This window comes from Melospiza melodia, chromosome 15 (genome assembly GCF_035770615.1).
Source record: "Melospiza melodia melodia isolate bMelMel2 chromosome 15, bMelMel2.pri, whole genome shotgun sequence".
Lineage (NCBI taxonomy): Eukaryota > Metazoa > Chordata > Aves > Passeriformes > Passerellidae > Melospiza > Melospiza melodia.
This window is the reverse complement of record NC_086208.1, coordinates 18159708-18179408: the sequence shown is the minus strand read 5'-3', so window position 1 is coordinate 18179408 and position 19701 is coordinate 18159708. Positions and strand designations below refer to the sequence as shown.

Here is a 19701-nt window from a genome sequence, read left to right as displayed (position 1 = left end):
CCCGCATCGCACTCCGCTTAAACATTGAATTTCTAAAACTCCTAAAACTCAAAATATGCGGGGATGGCGTCAGGGATGACAACTCTCCACTGCTTGAGTATTCGCTTTTATTCAAACGCCAGAGGTGAAGTACAAACTGTAGTTACACGGCATTTTTATTTCCTTAAAAACAGTTCTTGGTTACAGAATTCCAAACAACTTTCAAAACTAAGTTGTTGAACAGTTTCACCTAAAATGTGGTGGTTTTTTCTATCTGTTTAAAAAAGGATTTGAATTAAAGGATTCAGAATTAAAAGCTGTTATGTTTTTTCACTCTACAAAAAGGAAAGTGAGGATGCAGTTACAGATAGTTCACCACAAATTCCCATTGCGATGGGACCAAACTTCTAGAAATATCCTCAACTCCAAACACAGCTTTCTCTGAACCACTAGTGGGTCATTTAACCTGAAAAGATCTCTAATCCCACGGGAAGTATCTGTTGCGCCTGGCTACAATTGCATGTCACACTGCTGCTAGGGAAGAACACAAATATTACATAAAATTTACATGACAGAAATTAATGACAAAAATAGGGTCAATAGATTTTCTGTATCCTTTCCTGTCCTAAAACAGCCACTAGACTAAAAAGAAGGATGAAAGTTTTATTTAAATAGTGTGAATTAAAGTTTTAGGGAAACTCAAGTCCACGTTTTTACTGAAGGACAAAACAAAGTTTTAAGTGACAATTTTAATTCCTGAAACAAATCAAAAACATACAGGTCCTTTAGTGTTTTTACAAAGACATTCCTAAAGGATTGAATTAATTTTGGTGGAGAACAGAAGAGGGAGGATTGCTTGCTGTGAGACTAAAATCAAAGACAAACCCACAAGATGCAATACTAGCATTTGAGAATATAACTTAAAAAGCACTGTCATGTGAACAATCACTACTGATTACAGCAAAAATATTATACATTTACTTCTTTCATCTCTTAACATTATAAGATAGGTTGGGCAAATACCTGGCACCAAAAAATTGATGCATGATAGTTCCAATACGTTAAACAAAATGTACTATATTAGAACATTAATATTTAAAAATTTATGGCGACTTCTCATCCAAATTTAGATGGTTTTACTGCTTCCTAGGAATCTTGTTTACCCCTCTGGAAAACCAGACTTCACCTTCTTTCACAGTATCCAAGGTGATTAAAGCTCCCAATGGAGACGTGAATGGTATTATTGGATATTCAAATGACTGTAACAAACCAGTGTCACACTTTAGCAGAATGTCCCAGCAGTGTCACAAAGCGTGTCCCCTTTTCCAAAGGGCTTCCTCACCCACCAATGTAACAAGCCACTCCAGTGCCCGCTGGGTCTCACACCCCAGCAGGACTCTAACACTGACCTGAACAGAACCCCCTGTGAGCCGTACCAGGAGCTAAGATAGTTTACTCACCCTCTACTAATTATTATTTTTGATTTCCCACTTGTAGAGTAACATTATTGTTAAATCTAACTATTGGCAGCACCTGCGCTGCTGGTTTAGTTTCTGGCAAGGGCAGTGCAGGTGCTGCTGCATTTGCTATACATTTTAATTGAACAAGTGTAATATACAATTCATAGTTGAACATTATGCCATCCCAGTCCACACTCTGTCCATCAAATCAAGGTGATGCTGCAGTAAAGTACACGATCTGATTTAGCTAATGAAGTTCCTCAGCAGGAATTGTATCCGAGGCAGATCTGGTGCCTTCGGGGCCAGGCTGGAGCCAGAGGCAATCGCAAGGAAAGAACCGAGTGAGCTTTCTGCAGGTCACAGTTCTGACAGTGTTTAATGGTTTGCAGCATCTGCCTGGCGAGGCCAGCCTTCCTCCTCCACTCCAGAGTCATACTCCTCTTCTGATGAGTCCTTGGTGGGAGCCCTAGGATTGGAAGGAATGATCAGATACCTTAGACACAGAGGGAAAAAACTTTCCATAGCTTCTGACAAACGTGCCACATGCACAGAGCCCCGTGACAAAGTTCTGACCTTCTGATCTGGAAATGCTGCTCTGCACATTTGCAGTGCCACCAGCACACAGGCTGATTAGCTGAATTCAATTAGCCTCCTGACTTTCAGTAAGTTGTTGGATTTAATCAATAAATTTAGTATTCCTGGTGCTATACAAAATCACTTCAAGCAACCATCAGTGTAAAACTTTTCACTCCAACAACACAAGGCTGAACCAAGCTTCAGCACAGACAAGGTGCTGGAATGAGTAAATGTACCTTAGTGGAGAAAGCCACTCAAACAACATTGTCTTGGTTTCTATCACTGATACAGCTCCTAAATTTCAGACCTGAAATTCAGAAATTAATTTTTTAACCAGTTTTAACCTGACCCACTCTCTCTCAATTCCATCCTTCATCCATGGAAATTGTTGGATTTTTTTTTTTAATGAAGATTTGTCCAGTGTTTTCAACATTCCATACCATTACCATACTCTTTACAACATTAAATTGATTATTTTAACAGGAGTTCAGCAAATCAATAAATGTGCCTTTGTGGCTCTCCACTGCTGCAAGAGTAATGTAGAAAACTGTTGCAGCCTGGAGCTTGTATGAAAACCCCACATCTGTGGTAAGGAGTAGGAAGAAAGAAACTGTTTAATTTCAGAAATTTCAGTACAGTCACAACTGAATTTCAAATTTTTACTGTTACCTTAAAATTTACTTCCATTTCTACAGGTATACACACACAAAAGTAACTTCACATATGTTTATTTTAAAATTTCTGCTTAAAAACTAAAGCAATACAAATTCAAAATCTCTAGGACAGAACAGGCACTAATTCAGCTGTGCACAATATACAGAGCATTGAATCTTTTTTAGGTTGTGTGCATGGATTTGTGCTCATTCCATCAGAATACCTGTCTAGTTGTATTACTGGTCTGCTCTGCTACTTCTGTTACCGTTTTACCTAATGTATCCTGGCTCTTTTTTGCCTTCTACAACATCTTTGTCAACTTCCACTGATACGATGTCAGAATTGGGCACTTCAAACATGGGCTCCAGCAGCAGCTTTTCCTGCAAGAAAATAGAGGGGAAAATATTTCTGTAGAAGAGGGCATACAGAAACAAGTGATTTTCAGAGAGTCTTCTTGGAAGAACTCTGAATACTCACAGCTTTAGAAAGACTTACTACATCCATGTAAGGGCCAGAACTAAGCGTGGCTGTCACTGGAAATGGGCAAGATTAGGTCCATACACACAAATCCAGGAAGCTTCACTTGTTGTTTGTAAGATTTAATTTACTCACCATTATAGATCGAAGTCCTCTGGCACCAGTTTTTCTGTCCAGGGCCAGTCTGGCTATAGCCTTCAATGCATCTTCAGTTACATTTAATTCACACTACACAGAGAGAAATGGGAATAATTTCATTTATAACTCCGTGTGGTGAGTACAAACATGACTGAAACCACTGTATTTATAAAAATGAACACCAAGAGTCACCAAATGAAAACTCAAACCTTATCCATGCTGAACAGTGCCTGGTACTGAGGAACCACAGCGTTCCGTGGCTCCGTCAGGATCCGCACCAGGGTTTTCTCATCCAGGCTGTGCAGGGGAACCACGACAGGCAAACGTCCCACAAACTCAGGAATCATGCCAAACTCGATGAGGTCCCTGGCTTCCACGTGGCGCAGCAAGCGATCCTTCTCCTCAATATCCTCCTGTGGGTCGGACTCTCCACTGATATTGGCAAGATCAGCTGCTGCTGCAGCCCTTCTGCCTTTCCCCATGTTAGATGGTGTCCCAAATCCCAGGTACTGCAAAAACAAGCATGTGCTGCTTAGAGAACTGTAATAACTGAGTGTTCTTACTCACTTTCCATGAGTATTAAAAAATCTGCAGTGACTGATTAGGTCATTACATACTAATTTGAGCTCAAGAAACTACTTAGAGTAAAATTAGACCCCTTGCATACAATCAGTTTCTTAAAAGACTGAATTTCCTCAGGGAAGGATTGATACATCAGTACAAGAGCAATTTTCTCTTAAAAGAAAGAAGGTTATCAACATGTTCTAATTTTACAAGCATCAGTGACACTTCATAAGTGAATCAAATGCAGGCAAGTTTGCTTACATGGGAAGCTACACGAATTAACATGAACAATAACTTGAATTTCAGTCACTCCTTTAGTGTTAGAGACAGGAGCACATTTTGTCAGAATGCTGCAGCCAGAACCTGTCCCCAGACATTAATCTACAAAACAGTGAACTGCAGGATCAGGTACTTTAAGACGATGATGGTTTTTAGCACCACTTGCTGAAATAAAGAAATTTAGTGTGTTTACAAATACAGCAAGACCTGTAAAAGTCAGTATTGTGAACAGTGATCAAGATGATGATTTTTCAGCCTGAATACAGCCCGATGCACTCACTTTTTCATTTTTCCTCCTGCTGATAATTCTGTCAAGACCATTAAAAGCACCAGAAGCTACAAACAGAATGTTTGTTGTGTCAACCTGCACCGTTTCTCCACGTAGTTTCCGAGAATTCTTTTCTGGAACGTTTACTATTGTACCTTCAAGTAATTTTAGCAAGCCCTAAGAAGGAAAGAAGAAATAAGCAATAAAAAAAATTCCATTCTGGAGCATCATGCAAAGAGACACACCGTGATATGTTCATTTCAACAAATATACTCATATTTTTTGCTCCCTTTTGCCTTTATAGTAACAGTAAGTGTCAAAAAAGTCAGTTTTCCCTATGAGACAATCCCACTCAAGGACAAAAACATTCCTTTAATGTGGGTCCCATGCACATTATGCATATAATGATTAGTTGCTTTAAGAGTTTTGTTTAAATAGGAAATGTTACTTGTCCTTGCCTGGAACTAGCTATCTGAATATTATGAACTGGCTGTCTAAATGCTGCAAAGACAGTTTTGAACTAAAATGCTTCCATGAGGATGCCTCAAACTGCTTTTGAGATTATGTTTTTTAATGAAGTCAAGAGGAAAGATGTGTCTTTTGAAGGTGAATAATTAAGGAAATGAGGAACTATGACTCCATGACAGGATCCCATGTCCTGTTCACTCAGGAAGTAAAATCACTCCATGGAAATATTTACCTGTTGAACACCTTCTCCCCCAACGTCCCTTAACTGATGGATACCAGGAACACTGCCAATCTTATCTACTTCATCCAGAAAAACAATTCCTGCAGGTACAGAGAATGGGAATAAAGACAAATCTACTTTTAAAGAAAAGCAAGAGTTTACAGAGAATAATAACATTTAAGGGAGCAGCAGCTTGTTCTACTTCCCAACTGCAAAAGCATGTGTAATTTTGTCAAATTGTGGACAAAACCAAAAAAATACACGTTGAGCTCTTTTCAGGTTTATTCTACCTGATTTAAAATTTGGGTACATGCAGCAGGACACAAATTTCAGGAATACTGTTGGTCTCAAAAGGTTAGAGCACTTCAACAAAACAAACAGTCTCTGTACCACACATGAGAAGTTTACCTTGCTGTGCTTTTTCTATGTTGTAGTTTGCATCTTGCAGGAGTTTAGCAATGACAGATTCAATGTCTTCTCCCACATAGCCAGCTTGAGTCAAGGTGGTGCAATCACAGATAGCAAAAGGGACATCTAGGCATTTAGCCAGAGTCTGAGCCAGCAGGGTTTTACCTGGTAAAATAAAAGCTGCATGTCAGAACTGACACACATTTCTCTTTGAGCACACAAATCCAAGTACCTGGACAGGGACTTCTAACAAGGGTGTGTAGTGACAGGACAAGGGGAAATGGCTTTAAACTGAAAGAGGATGGGTTTAGATGAGATATTGGGAAGAAATCCTTGGCTGTGAACATGGTGAGGCCCTGGCACAGGGTGCCCAGAAAAGCTGTGGCTGCCCCTGTATCCCTGGAAGTGTCCAAGGCCAGGCTGGACAGGGTTTGGAGCAACCTTGGATAGTGGAAGTTGTCCCTTCCATGGCAGGGGTGGAACAAGGGGAGCTTTAAGGTACCCTCCAACCCAAACCATTCAAGGATTTACCACAGGATCATCATTACACTTATTAAACATTCTGAATCCTACTAGCATCTTAATATAAGAATATTTTCCAAGGGAGATAGCTTTCATAAGCAGTGGTTTTTACATTGGCAGGCTGTATTTCTTGTTTTAGTTTAATAATACACATTTAAGGCAGCTTGAAATGCATACAGTACCACAAAATGTCACACAATATAAAAACCATAATACATGTACTTGCAGAGTTTAAAGATTAAATAAATCAGTAGTCCTTTGCAGACACTCAGGGTGCAGTGCAAAGTCCAATTGCTCCTGCTTTGAAGTTGGGAAGAAACAGAATTAAAATATTGTTTAGTGAATGTTCTCCCAAGAAGTCTGCAAAATGCCATCACTTCAGCACAAACACTCCCAAGTCTTATGAACATACAAAATAATCTCTCTTTCCAACCCCCTGCAACTAATCTGTCCCAGAGGTGAAACAATACTAACTGCAGCATCTCAGCTTGCCAGCTGAAGCAGTGGAACTGTAACTGCCACTTTTTAGTCAAAGTGGCATCTTTTATTCAGTCTGTAAATAAAGGTGTTAAAAAAAAAAGAAACCCACACAACTACAGCTCATTCCTTTTTAAGGCCACAAGCTCAGCATGTTAACATGACATGAAAACACTGGAATCCAAATTTGAAATTCACTGTTTAATTTTTTCATAAACCAAATCTGAATAATCACAGAAGAAGAAAATCACCCATTAACAACAAATTCCATGAAAAATATGACACCTATAGAAACATGCAGCTGTATACCTGATCCAGTTGGTCCAAGCAGCAAAATATTACTTTTTTCAAGTTTAATGTCATCATTGGCTGAATCTAGTACTTCTCCTCCCCGTTTTTCCTGAGGTATCTGCTGGTTCATCTGTTGCTGCATTGATGCTCCCAAAGCATTACCATGAGGACTGATTCCAGCAATCTGCAGGAGTTCTGAAGAGAACAATAACAGCACTGTTTGAGCACCAACAAGCTCTGTCACTACTTTAAACACACAGTAACAGCAAGGTTCTTCTGCAAACCTAGAGTTCTCTCTGTACAGAAGCTTACAGAGAGGAATGCAACAGAAATACAGCACAATTATTGCACAAACAGGAGTTCCAACCACACTTTTGTAGAGGCATATAGGAAAAGAATTTCCAATTGCACAGTGAATTACCTAAAAGCATTCCTCTACATTAAAAAGCCAGAGAAAGTTTCAGTCCTTATAAATTTATTCCCTTTTACTATAATTTCTTGTATTTCTTTTTAACATAAAAGAAGAAATAAACCCAAGCTGTTGATTTCCATGACAAAAAAGTACAAGCGCTGGACTTCACCCAACATTTCAAACTAGCAGTCACTAAAGACTCTTCTCCATGTCATAAAGTAGGTATTGCAGAGGAGGACATGAGGAGAGGGTTCACTTACTTGTAAATCTGTACTCATCCTCCCGTCTTCTGATTTCTAATTCTAAGAGAGAGGATGAAAACAGTCATAAAAAAGTAAGTCTATAAAAGCTTGTAAATTCTCCACCTCTTGCCCTCTTCTGAATACATCTCATCACTGTCTATGAATGTATTTCTGACAAGAAATAGAAGAACAAGAAATCCCCACAAGAGCTATCTTTTATTGCTGTCAAAATTAACCCAAAACCCAAACATGTTTTTGAAATGCCAGCAAGATATCTACTTCTAAAAACAACAACAATCTATTACCTCTAATTAGATTTCCACTTTACAGCCAATTATAGAAGGGAAAAAAATAGAATAACAATTTTAGTTTGAAGAGGCTTCCTTAAACTCTCCCTGAGTGTTGCAATGTTCTTTGTTATAAGGCAGAACTCTGAAATATGTAAACATTCACTGTCAGTCTCTGTGGGTATGGACTATGTTATCTCCCTGAGGAGGGTCAGGGATGGTGCCAGGTACACAACTGCCCTTACCATTACCAGAACAGTGCTACCAATGTTCCCTCCTCATTTAAAAGACTTAATTCAAAAAAAGGAAAATTTCTGTGGTAACTTTTGCAAGACAGAACAAAACACCTTTTAAAAAAACCACCGAAGGTACACTTTGAGTCAGAGATGGCAACTTTATCCTACTTCTAAAAATAAATTAGATCAACATAGCTACACACTTACTCAGCAGCAAAAGTACTGCCAAGAGTAACTCCATCTACACCTGCTAGATATGGAACAATACTGTGGTGCCCAGCAGATGCTGCCAGCAGGAGCAAGGGAAGTTAGAAATCTAAGTACTCATCAGTTTACCTATACAAAATATCACCTTCCTGATCTGCATTGTTGCTGCAGCTTCAGCAGCAGATTTACCGTTAAGTAGTAAATGAGATTAGAAAGAAAAAATTAGGAGACTCACTTCAGAAAGTTAAAGGAGAATACCCCATAATATGTATCAGCAACAAGGGCTAAGCATTTCATATGGAAATGCTTAAACCTTCTGATTACCATTTAAATAAATCATAGAAGTTCACAGTGAAAATTATGTTTAGTAGAAGTTCTTATAATTTTAATTATAGAACATCTAGTGTCAAGGTAGAACCTTAGATTTCTCAAGTTAGAGCCCTGAAACGGTAATTGCTTTGACCAGAAAAATACCAAATATCATACAAACCTCTTGGTGTTAAAGAAGTCTGTTTCTCAACTTCTGCTTGTTGTCTCAGGTTAGATGGGATATTATTGTAGATTCTCTTGTAATGATTATACACAGCAACTGAAAGCACCTTCTTGGCAAAACACTGACCAACAACATATTTGTCGAGGTAGTTGTAAATCTGCAAAACAGATTAACCTTAGTAACACTTCTAAATCATCTTGCAGCAGAAAAGGAAAAATAGTATATTGTGCCAAAGATAGACTTTGGTCTGAATGGTTACAGACCTGAGAAATAGAAATTAACATCTAAAATACAAAATATATTCCTGTTGATAAGTTCACTTAAGAAAACCTGATGCTTACACACTCCTATTGTGTTAATACATAAGCCCATTGCTTATTTTCACCCAAATTTTTAAGAGGAACAGAAATTTTAAGAACACTTATTTTCTTAAAAGAGGCCTATCAAGGAGCTGTGTGGAGTAACCATTACAGTCCACCAAGAACTCAAACATAAAAAGGTTTCCTCACTAATCTCCAGAGGCAAACCAAGTGACTTCAGAGGGACCATGGCCACAAGTTTATCAGCTGCAGCTCTCACCCAAACACACACCAAATAAAAGGCTCTGCAGCTACAGAAAGAAGCTGCTAAAATAAAGACACAGAATGCAAGGCCACAGTGGGAAAGAAAAGTTACTATGGTTGGTGAAGGCTGAGGTCAGCCTCAAGGACACAGGAGAAAATGAAATCACAAGCCAAAGAGGAAAACAAGCTCCAATACCTTTATTGGATCTACTTGTTCCCTTTATCAGTGCCCTGCTGGGTCACACAGCTCACAAAGGTTTAATCTTGAGCTAATCATCTTTATTGTTTGTTGCTCTGTCCCAGCAGCCATTACACACCTGATGCAGATTAAGGGAAGCATTTCTCCGTGCTGCAGCAGGAGGGGGCTCTGGGTGGAATTAAGAATGTACCTTTTTCGGTGGAGGGGGTGGCTTCTGCTGGAATGCCAATTTCACAGCTTCTGCTGCTGACTCGGGCTCTTTAATGATGCTCTTTTTTGTGTCTGCCTCTGACAGGACAACAAAAAAGTGGTGACACTTTTCACACTTCACAAAACGGGTGGAAGCTGCAGAAAAAGTCAAACAAAGCAGTGAGAGGAATTGCTTCTGTCCAAGCTCATCACACAGGACAAGCACCTGTAAGACAGCACAGCCTCCCTGTGTTTGCACAACACTTCTCCCTCACTCACCTTAGAACATTTAAAAGCTACTATTGGCCTATGAAATTTGACACAGAGACAACACAATTTGCCCCCCAAAAAAATCAGAATGCTGGGCAGCAACCAGACAATGAATTAGACACAAAACTCCTTTTGATACTTCTCCAGTAGCATCACACTCACTTATGAGAGAAACAAAATTAATGAAGGCTTTAGCTGTGCAGGAAATGTTCCTAACTCTCAAACTGACAGCAAAATAAGATATTGTGGTTAGGCACAGACTAAAGTGCAGGGAGGCAGTGCAGAATATCAAAGACAGCACTACAGGAGGGCTCTGGCAGCTGCTGCTCTGTGCATCCCTCTGGCTTTGGAGCACTGTGGAAGCACAGGGGGTCACCCAAAGGGCTCATCCCAACAAGAGGCAGCTGTGGTATGCAACAAACCATCAAGGACTTTGATGTTTTGCAAGATCTTCTGCTTATTTATTTTTACTGTCAAGACTAGGACAAATTTCTTTCAAATTCCAAAAGCTATACCCTCCTACTGCTGACTTTGTGAACTATGTCTTAAGAAATCTGCAAAGGTTGGTTTCATAAGCCTGAAAATGAGAACCTGCATTGCTCTTCTTTTCCTCTGGCCAGGCAAAGCTGAAATAATAAAAACAGACAGTAGAGAAGAATAATAAAAGTATTATTATCAGAATAGATCCTTTCTAGCCATATTACTATGCTGCTAAATGCAAATCATGAGCAGTAGGATAGATTTAAAGAAAATATACTAGTAAATGAATTTAATTAAAAGTAAAGTAACTGTAGAAAAACAACCCTGTGAAAACTTCAATGTCAGAACTTCTGAACTCATAAAAAGTTTTTAGAAAATGGCTTGAACACTGAAGCACCAGCTGACTGTAACAACACCCTCTAGCAATAAACAAGCTGCTTATTTATAACTTGTTGTCTCCCACAGGACTGGCATCAGCAAAAGAGGAGTGGGTGGGGTTTTTCTTACCATTAATCCCACCTTATACCTGGATAAGCAAGACCAGCAGATTACTGTAAGAATGTGGCAACTAATACTGTGACCAACACAGCTTTATTAACTCTACTTCAAAGAAATTCTGGGTAACAGCCTGGAAGTTCTCCTGGCAACCTTCCAAATTACTGTTATCTGTTATGGGAATGTGATGGAAATCCACTTGCACAAACCCATTCCTCTTATGTAACCATTATTTAGCAACAATATTGTAGGGAAAAACAACTCAACCTTTCTCCTAGGGCTCACTGACAACACCTCTGATATTTGTGATGACCACAGTGCCATGAGGCTGTTCTCCTTCCTTATACAAGGCTTATTTAGCATAGAATAGCCATGAGAATGGTTGGTCCCTTTACAGATCCACATGAATATTTAAAAACCCCATAAAATAAGGAGTGCACTGTAAGAGTAAAATGGGGGATCTTTAAATTTCACTAAAAAAAAGTACACAATTGAGTTGCAGGCAACTTTGCTAATCCTAAATACTGGCATGTTTTCATATGTGATTTTAGCAAGCACATAAAAGCACAACAAAGAACATCCATGGCAAATTACCTCCCTGTCACTAAGGTGTCTGCAAATATTTACAGTGTGCCAAAATGCAAGTCAAGTGTTGTTTTTAATCAGACAACATTGCCACAGAGGCTGCATTAGCACAGGCACTTATAAAGTCTGTGTGAGCTGACCTTGCCAAAAAGAAATGGCAGATTTTTACAAAACATACAGGAAACAAACAATCAGAGGCTTAAAATTGTAGGGTTGAGATAACAGGCTGCTATCAAATTGCTTTAAGGTAAAAAATAAACCCCAAACCAGGAAAAAGAAAGCAGGGAAGCTTCTGAGAATGTACAACAGCAGGGAAGTGCTGCTTGGAGGGTGGAGTATCCTGATGGCATCAGGTGGAGACAGTAACAGCAGCATCCAGATAAGGCTTCTTATGCCAATCAGCTTTACAGCTATTGGATTTCACTCCACATCTGAGGATCAAGTCTTATTTCACTGATCACAAACTCTCCTTACAGACTTTCACAACCCAAAACAATAATACAGGAACTGCTGAGAAAGGAGGGCAAAGCAAAATGACTTTGTTTGCCTCATATTTTCCCTTCATTGTTAATTACTGGAAAACCATTGCCAAGCAAATCTTTCTGCAAGATTTGCAGATACAAAGAGAAGCTCCATCAAAAACAAACTCCACTGGAAAACCAGCCTGTCACACTGCTACTCACTGGCAATTAATTTTCTACTGAACATGGCTTTTATTCAGTATTTTGCTTTCCTACTTCTCTCAAAATGACTGAAAATCTAATATTTAAACTGAAACAAATGCTAATTGCATGTTTTCCTTTGGTTTTAGATATTTATTTAAGGCTCTGCAGGTTGTTAATTCTAACCAGAACTGTGCAAATTCATCATTTTTCCTGACTAAGCAACAACAAAAAAATCAAATTACAGCAGGCTTAATAAAACTTGCAACCCATTCATTTTGGGCAGAACAGGACAGATTGATTTTTCTTAGTTTTTGTTTTCTTTTTTCAAATAAATTTTAAAATAATTAGAACTTCTGTTTTCCAGCTGCCTTACAGAGTGTGGTTGGGAAACAGTTTGCTCTAATTAACAGACTAAACCAGAATAACACAAGTCCAGAAAAAACTCCACCAGGACTCACAGAACTTTGGGAAAAAAGTGTTTCCAGTCCCCACCTGTTTATAGAACCTGTGTTATTCTGATGCTGCAGCTCAAGTGAGTTCACTACTTGGGAATTTTAAACTGCATTTATCAAGGTATGTTCTCCCATGGTGTGGTATGAATAAATCAATAAATCTGTTCCCAAGGAAGTTTCCAGGCACGCTTAAGAGTTCCCAGCAACACTGACAAAGCACTAAATCACATCTCTGCTTTCCAGGGATCGTTCTGGGACAATGCTTGGATGGTATTTCCACACAAAAGCACAAACTGCAGCACCAAGGGAAACACAGTGAAGTGAGAGAGCTTCAAAAACATCTCTGCCTGCTCATGAATCATAAGAAGGTAAATGAGATTAAAAATCCTTCTAGTTTCCAGCCACACCTAGTCCAGGGAGAGAGCACACTGAACACAGACAGGATCAGGTTTCCAGTTCCATGAACTAGTGCCAGGTTTTGCAGAATATCTTGTTGCCTATAGTTTCAAACAAACTGGAAAAACAACCTTATTTCTGGGGAGGATAAGGACTGAGGACTGATCCTTTATTATCCTGTTATTATTACAGAGCTGCCTTGTGATTTATTGTGACATTTGATCATTTTAAATATTATTTTATACGAGTAGCAGCAGATCACACCACATCCACTCATTATTTCTGCCAGCTGTTCTAGTAACAACTGCTGAACACTTTTATGCTGACTTTGTCTTAAGCCTCTTAGTGCACGAGTCTGATTATGACTTGAAACTTCCTCCTTGAGCCCCACCACCTAACAGTGAGTATTTGCTTTCTGACAAAAGTTCTTGTTTTCTAAGCTGGTCTCATCAGTGCAGAAATAAGGTATGAAATATCTTCAAGACTGATAGAACCTAAAGAATAAATGGCATTAATTTGGATTATATTTAAAAAAAAATAAAATAGGAGCAATTGCTGCTGGAGAACAAGGATTTTGGATTTTCTAGCTGGACTTTCCAGCCTGCTATTTGGAATGTATTATAGCTCTGACTTTGCCATGGAAGACTGTTCTAGTAAGCCATCTGTCAGATACTAATTCCTCTGCTGGATAAGCACTTTGGGTATAGTACATGCAGGATTAAAGTTATATTATTTAGGAAAGAAAGGACAGACATTACAAATGCACATATATATAAAGTATATACTTATATAATAGAGATATGAAAGTATCTGTAGTTCAAATGGTATTAAGTATAAAATGCCATAAACTATTTTAAAAATGCATATTCCCAGATGTAATGTGAATTCCAGTACCACATCCCCACACATGATGGGAATTACACAAACGTACCCACAGAGACAATAAATGTTGGTTGCATCAACAAGGCCAAACTAAGCATAACAAAATTTGTGACACCATGGAATTAGGCAGAAAGGATTGTGCTAAATCACAAAGTCACATCGGTGCCCATGTAAAACAAGGAAGATTTAAGGAAAACTTACACACAAAGGTCTCCACGTGTGTGCACAAGTCCCCACACTTTGGGCAGCGCAGTTGGTTCCCTCCTTTCCCAGAGCTTCCAGAGCTGGACTTTTTACCACCACCCTCACCAACAGATTTCTAAAAGAGATTTCCAGACAATTAGCCCCAAACAATGGAGCTGGTACAGTAAGCATTTAGCAGCGTGCTTCTGGAAGCAAATAATTTGAATTTTGCAACAGCTGAATGACAAAGTAGCTATTGTCAGGATTTTTAAAGGCTTTGAAATATAGAAGAATGTGACATAAACACTTGGAAGTGTTTTACAAATTATTTACAAATACATCTGCATTTCCCAGCTCTGCCAGTCTTGGATGCCCATGGAAGAGGTTCCCCACACCTGCATTAGAGCTGATGACTGGCACTAGAACAATAACAAGCTGTGCCAAAGGTGTTTTAATAGTGTATTTTAATGTTTTAATGCCAGACAAGAAAACAAATCATATTTAGAAAGTATTTTATTATCTCAGCTGCGTGGATTCTAAGGGTTTCTGAAGCCACAGCTCCTCTCATTTCCTTGGCAGGTGTAGCAATCTGTGCTAAAACATGCATTTCAAAGTGCTTGGAAATACTGCAGTTTTTATTTGTATCTGTGCCTTCATACTCTGATTAATACAAGTTATTACATTTTAGGAAACAGCAAAAATCTCTCTTCCCATTTTTAAAGCAGTTCTTCATTTTTTAAACCTATGCTGCCTACTGATTTCTCCTTACAATCCTTTTCAAGAAAAAAAATTAATTTCTTTTATCTTCTTTATTCATTTTTTAAAAAGTTTAATTGCACCTTCAGAACAGACCTGTGCCGCCTGGACAGTTCCTCAGGTTCACAACACACCACACTAAGGCAAAGTAATTGCCTGTGAACTCTCAAAATGTTATTTGCTGACTAAAGAGCAGTTTTATTCTCAGGTAATCATTTATCTGAAGAAGCTGTTTATTAACCATAATTACAGAGAATGACTGGGATAAAAATAGACTACAACTGACTAACAAGAGGTGAGCTCATGTCCTCACTGACTTGTCTTACTTAAGACAAACCAGTTCTAAACCCAGAAACATTTAAAATGGAATTTTAAAAAGTCTACTTGGGAGCACCAGGCTTTTGAAGGAGAACAGCTCTGATTACTCCTCTTTCCTGAAATCCTGTTCTTGATTTATGACATCCAATAAAGTTTTCAAGTTTACACTGGGCAAAGAGATTTATAAAACTAGGAAAAGCATTGTGGGATGTGGACAAGGTTTATCTCCTAACAAATTCACAATACAATTTATTTTTTCTTCACTGCCAGTTACAGCAATTTGAAGGATTAGAAATGTCAGGGGTTGGCCAAAATTTCAAGATTAATTTTGAGTAAAAAAAATTTTAAAATGCAAGGGACATTTTACATAAATTATTCAAATCCCCAGTTTGTGGAAATTACCTTGTTTCCATCTCCAGAACCATCCTTGCTTGCACCATCCTTTGAAGCAAAATATGCTGGTGTTTCTGAAAAGTTTCTAAGAGGAATTCGTTTTAGAGAACAAGTTTCAAAAGTCCCAAGTTTTCCTAAAACAGGGATGCGTGTACGACCACAAGTAATACCTAAAAAAAAAAAAAAAGAAAGTTAAATACTAAAATACTCCTGGTTTAATTCCATTGCTATCAAATCTCAGAACTGATTTACTTCTAGTGGAGCCAAAAGGTTTTGGCAACAGAATTCAGCTCTGAACAGACTTTAATTAACCAAAATAAATGATCTTTGCCACCCTGATGTTCACCTTGTTAAAGCTACCTTGGTTCTCCAAAAGACCCCAGAATAATTTCAGTCCTCTAACATCAGACAATGGAGAGTCCTGTTGTGGCATGAAATAGGGAACATCCCAGTTATGAAACTGATCCTCAGAATGATAAACACAATCGACTCAGAGCTTGTATGGTGAAACAATCCAACCCCCTGAGAGAAACCTCTGAAAAGTCTCTTTGTTATGCAAAGATCAGGTGTTTCAGACTCAGTGACTGCACGGCTCCACTTGGGAACTCCACTAAAAATTCGCTTCCAGGAATTTGAGGCACCTCTTGGCAACAGGAATCGTGCTGAGGGAAACTGAGCTGTGCCCTATTTGGCACCCACCGACAAACTCAGCACAACCCGAGCTCTGCTGAAACCCCTCCCTGCAACGTGAAAAACCCTCCCGAGACACTCAGCAGCCTCCTCCTCCTCTTGCAACACGGGCAGGATTGCATTTCATGGCAGGCATGACGTGAGCCAACATATGTTGTGCTTGTGATTTCAACATCAACAACAGCCTGGAATCCACATCTCATCTCATTTAAAGTGGCAAATTTCTCACTTGGCTCGCTGGTTCTGATAAGAACTCTGTGTTTTACTGACAGCAGAGCTATACAGCAACAATGGCAACTGCAGACCTGCTGACAACACACAGTTTTATTGTTAAGGGATCAGAGAATCCTATGGAAAATCCAGACACTCTTCAAAAAAAAAAAAAAGAAAAAGTAAGAATGGCAAGAAGAGCACAGCTCATTTGTTCTGAAAGAGGAAACAACAGCAACCAAGAGATGGGAGCTTAGCTGAAAGAGGATACTCTGAAAATTCACCTTGTTACTTTAATAAGAAGGGAGAAAAATAAAGAAGAGGAACCTAAATTGACCAGGAAAACTCTTACAGGATCTGCAAGTCACAATGAAGATGACAGTAACAAATGAGATTTGAAGCTGGTTTATTAACTTACACACTGCTTAAGAGTCCCTAACCTGAAGATGACTTGTACTATTTTTAACATGACTAAAAATTAATCTTTTAAAAATCTCTTAGCAGCATTGCTTCTGTCTGTAAACGTGAGGGAGGAATAACAATCAATGAGCTTCCCCATTTTAAATTCCTCTGCTCAGTGCCACTGCAACACATTTTAGATTACACAGGGTAAGCTACAAAAACATCACAGCCAAGCTGAAAACACTGGCTGGCTCTCAGAAGCAGTTGTGCCTTTTAGTGAATGTGCAGAGAACTCTGAGAGCCCCGTGTGCCAAGTGCACTTGTCAGTGAGGAACAAGCTGTGTGAGTGTTTACAATGCAAGAGCTGTGCTGAGCAGCTTCTTGGAGCCCCATTCCTCACAGGTGGTTCCTTCACTGAGATTTGGTTTAGGAACTGAGAAAAGACCCCTTAAAAATCAAACAATGACCACCTCACCTCCCTTGAGCAAAACCTGGAGTCACACAAGTGACACGGGGGGGATTTGGCCTGTGGAGAAAGGCTGAAGCACTCCACAAAAGCTGGAACATTTCAATCCTCATTTTAATTCAGAGTGCTCTTGTGAGACAGAAAATGCACTGAGAACTGTATGGGCTGAACTATGAAACCTTACACAGCACTGAGTACTGAGCTGTGAAAACTAAACCAGGGGAAAAAAAATCATATTACTGCTACATCAGCTTGTGGCTGAGCATGAAAAGCCACACGTGCTTATCGTGAGGTCTGAGTGGTGTTTTTGGACAAAATATCATTGTATAATTACACAATGAAGCAATAAGAAAGTCATCACCACGACTTCCTTGGGTCAATAAACCCAGAGGGAGATTTCCAGGGGAGATCAACATTCCAGCTCAGTGCCTGGCAGCTGCCACTGAGGGATCCAGCCTCTGATAAATGTTCCTAACCCTAACAGCTGGCAGGGTGTGCACACACACACCTGGCAGGATGGGCTCACACACACACACCTGGCAGCATGGCTCAGGTGATGTTTTTTGGAGCACTGACTTCAAGGGATGTGTCCCTAGCTGCTGGCAGCCATGGAACCGATCCAGGTGGGAGTTAAGAAACGATGAAAAGCTCCTTAACACCTTATTAATTGATACTTGACAGAATAATTATTGACTTTTGGGGCAAGCCTGGGGGATCTTGGGGCATCTACTGCCCGAGAAAGGGAAACTGTGACAAACTGTAGCTGTCCCACATAACACTCCACTGATTACACTGATCTGTGCACTCTGAACTCTCTCAAGTTTGCACCAACCAGCAACAGCAAACAAAGCACCTGCCAGATGACACAGTTTCTTATAAAAGTCACACAAAAGGAAGGTACATTTATTTTTAAACAACCGTCATTGAAAGCTGATGGATCAACAATTGTATTGCTCTATCTGCATTTTATTCTCATTTGCTCTTTGACATAATCCTTTCAAATCTTGGATCTGACTAAAAACCCCACAAAATTTTTAAAGATAATTCTGTAATAAATTCCAAACAGTACTTGCTTCAAAGTTGATTGTCTCAGAGGGGTTGCATAAGGGCAGACAGGCTGGATTTGAAAGCACAGCTGATATTTGAGATACAAATGAAAAGGCACCTACAAAGAGTTAACTCACCTCTTCGGGGTAGTAAATGATCTCTGACTCATCAGGCTATTGCTGAGGGTAGAGTAATTGAAAATAATGTTGCAAATGTGGCAACAGAGAGATCTTTCAGCACAATTTGGGGGTGCTCTACCTTTCACCAAAGCAGAACATGGTTTGTCAGCTCTCAGCACCCCAAGAATACCATGAAAAGGGTAAAAAAGGGAAAATAGTAAAAAAGTAACAACCTCCTACAGCCCTCAACTTCCAGTGAGCAGCTGGCACAGTCTCGTCCTTCTACCAAGTTGGAAATAATGAATTTTGCTAACTAAGCCCACCTTTATGAGAAATATTTCAAGTTTAGGCTACCTCAAAAGTAGGCTTTTACTTAATCAAGGAAATCAAGCCATTTTTAAGCCAATTAAACACATTTACTGGCACTGCAGAGTAGCACACACTGGCCGGCAGCTGCTGAGCATCACCCCTGCTGAAATAAACTCTTCTCTCGCGTTACATTTCCCCACAGCGAGGGCGAATTCCCCGAAACTTCCCGGCACGTAACGCTGCCCTGGCCGCGGCCCGCACCGCGCGGGCGCCCCCAGCAAACGGCTCAGAGAGGGGAAAGGGGAAAGGCCGCCGTGCCCGCCGCTGTCACGGCGCGATAAGGGCAGCGCGGGGCCGGCGCTTCCCTCAGGCCCGCGGCCGCAGGGCCCGACCCCGCCGGGCCCGGGGAGGGCGGGCTGACCCGGAGCGCGGTTACCTCTGCGGGCGGAGGGCAGCGTGGAGCCGAAGAGGCGGGCGGCGGCGGCGCAGCTGTGGCAGGCGGACATGGTGCAGCGGCCGCGGGCCCGGCCCGCTCCCCCCGCCGCCGACAAGGCCTCGCTGGCGACGGTCCGGCCCCGCCCGCCCCGGTAACGCCCCCGTGACGGCGCCGCGCGTCATGGCGGGACTGCAGATCCCGGCGGGCATCGCGCCGCAGCGCGCCCTGCGTGAACGCACTCGCCACGCGGGGTATCATGGGGAGTGTAGTCCCAGCGGCGAATGGGTGCGTGGGTGCCGCGTGGCATTGGAGGAAATGTAGTCTGCGGCCAGCAGTGCCCCCCCGCCTCTCTCAGTCTGTCCTAGGCACACCGTCCAGGTGTGTTTATTCCCGGTGATTCCGCCCTTTAATTCCTCTTTCCAAATACGATATGAAGGGAATATTTCCCTTACATCACAGAAATGGAGTAATTTAAAAGCCTTTCGTGAAAAGATCAGGCTGAGACAAGAGCAGGAAAACTTCAGGCAAACTGAAGCGA

The 19701-nt window shown here is 40.5% G+C and overlaps 1 protein-coding gene across 3 annotated transcripts; it reads right to left on the bottom strand.

Moving 5' to 3' along the window:
• Positions 1 to 90: 90 nt before the first annotated feature.
• CLPX (caseinolytic mitochondrial matrix peptidase chaperone subunit X) lies at positions 91 to 19269 on the bottom strand. Of its 3 annotated transcripts, none has more exons than XM_063169949.1 (14): positions 19164 to 19269; positions 15494 to 15654; positions 14036 to 14153; positions 9611 to 9765; positions 8656 to 8815; positions 7454 to 7495; positions 6800 to 6976; positions 5492 to 5656; positions 5096 to 5184; positions 4408 to 4572; positions 3494 to 3793; positions 3282 to 3374; positions 2893 to 3049; positions 91 to 1905 (listed from the first exon to the last, which is right to left on the bottom strand). In XM_063169949.1, the coding sequence occupies exons 1-13, from the start codon at positions 19231 to 19233 to the stop codon at positions 2939 to 2941; spliced, it is 1806 nt and encodes a 601-aa protein (XP_063026019.1). In that variant the 5' UTR covers positions 19234 to 19269; the 3' UTR covers positions 91 to 1905; positions 2893 to 2938. The 3 variants fall into 3 exon arrangements, with proteins under 3 accessions (XP_063026019.1, XP_063026017.1, XP_063026018.1); XM_063169947.1 differs by having other exon boundaries at positions 2943 to 3049; XM_063169948.1 differs by lacking the exon at positions 7454 to 7495 and having other exon boundaries at positions 2943 to 3049.
• Between the last annotated feature and the right edge of the window lie 432 nt (positions 19270 to 19701).

Bases quoted from the DNA above. Each gene is read 5' to 3' on its own strand.
- CLPX (XM_063169947.1), bottom strand. From the start codon at position 19,233: ATGTCCGCCTGCCACAGCTGCGCCGCCGCCGCCCGCCTCTTCGGCTCC. The intron at 3,794-4,407 runs GTGAGTGCATCG...TTGTTTTTGCAG, and splicing joins GCAGGAGGAAAAATGAAAAA to TACCTGGGATTTGGGACACC. The intron at 3,050-3,281 runs GTGAGTAAATTA...ATTTTCTTGCAG, and splicing joins GAGGACTTCGATCTATAATG to GAAAAGCTGCTGCTGGAGCC.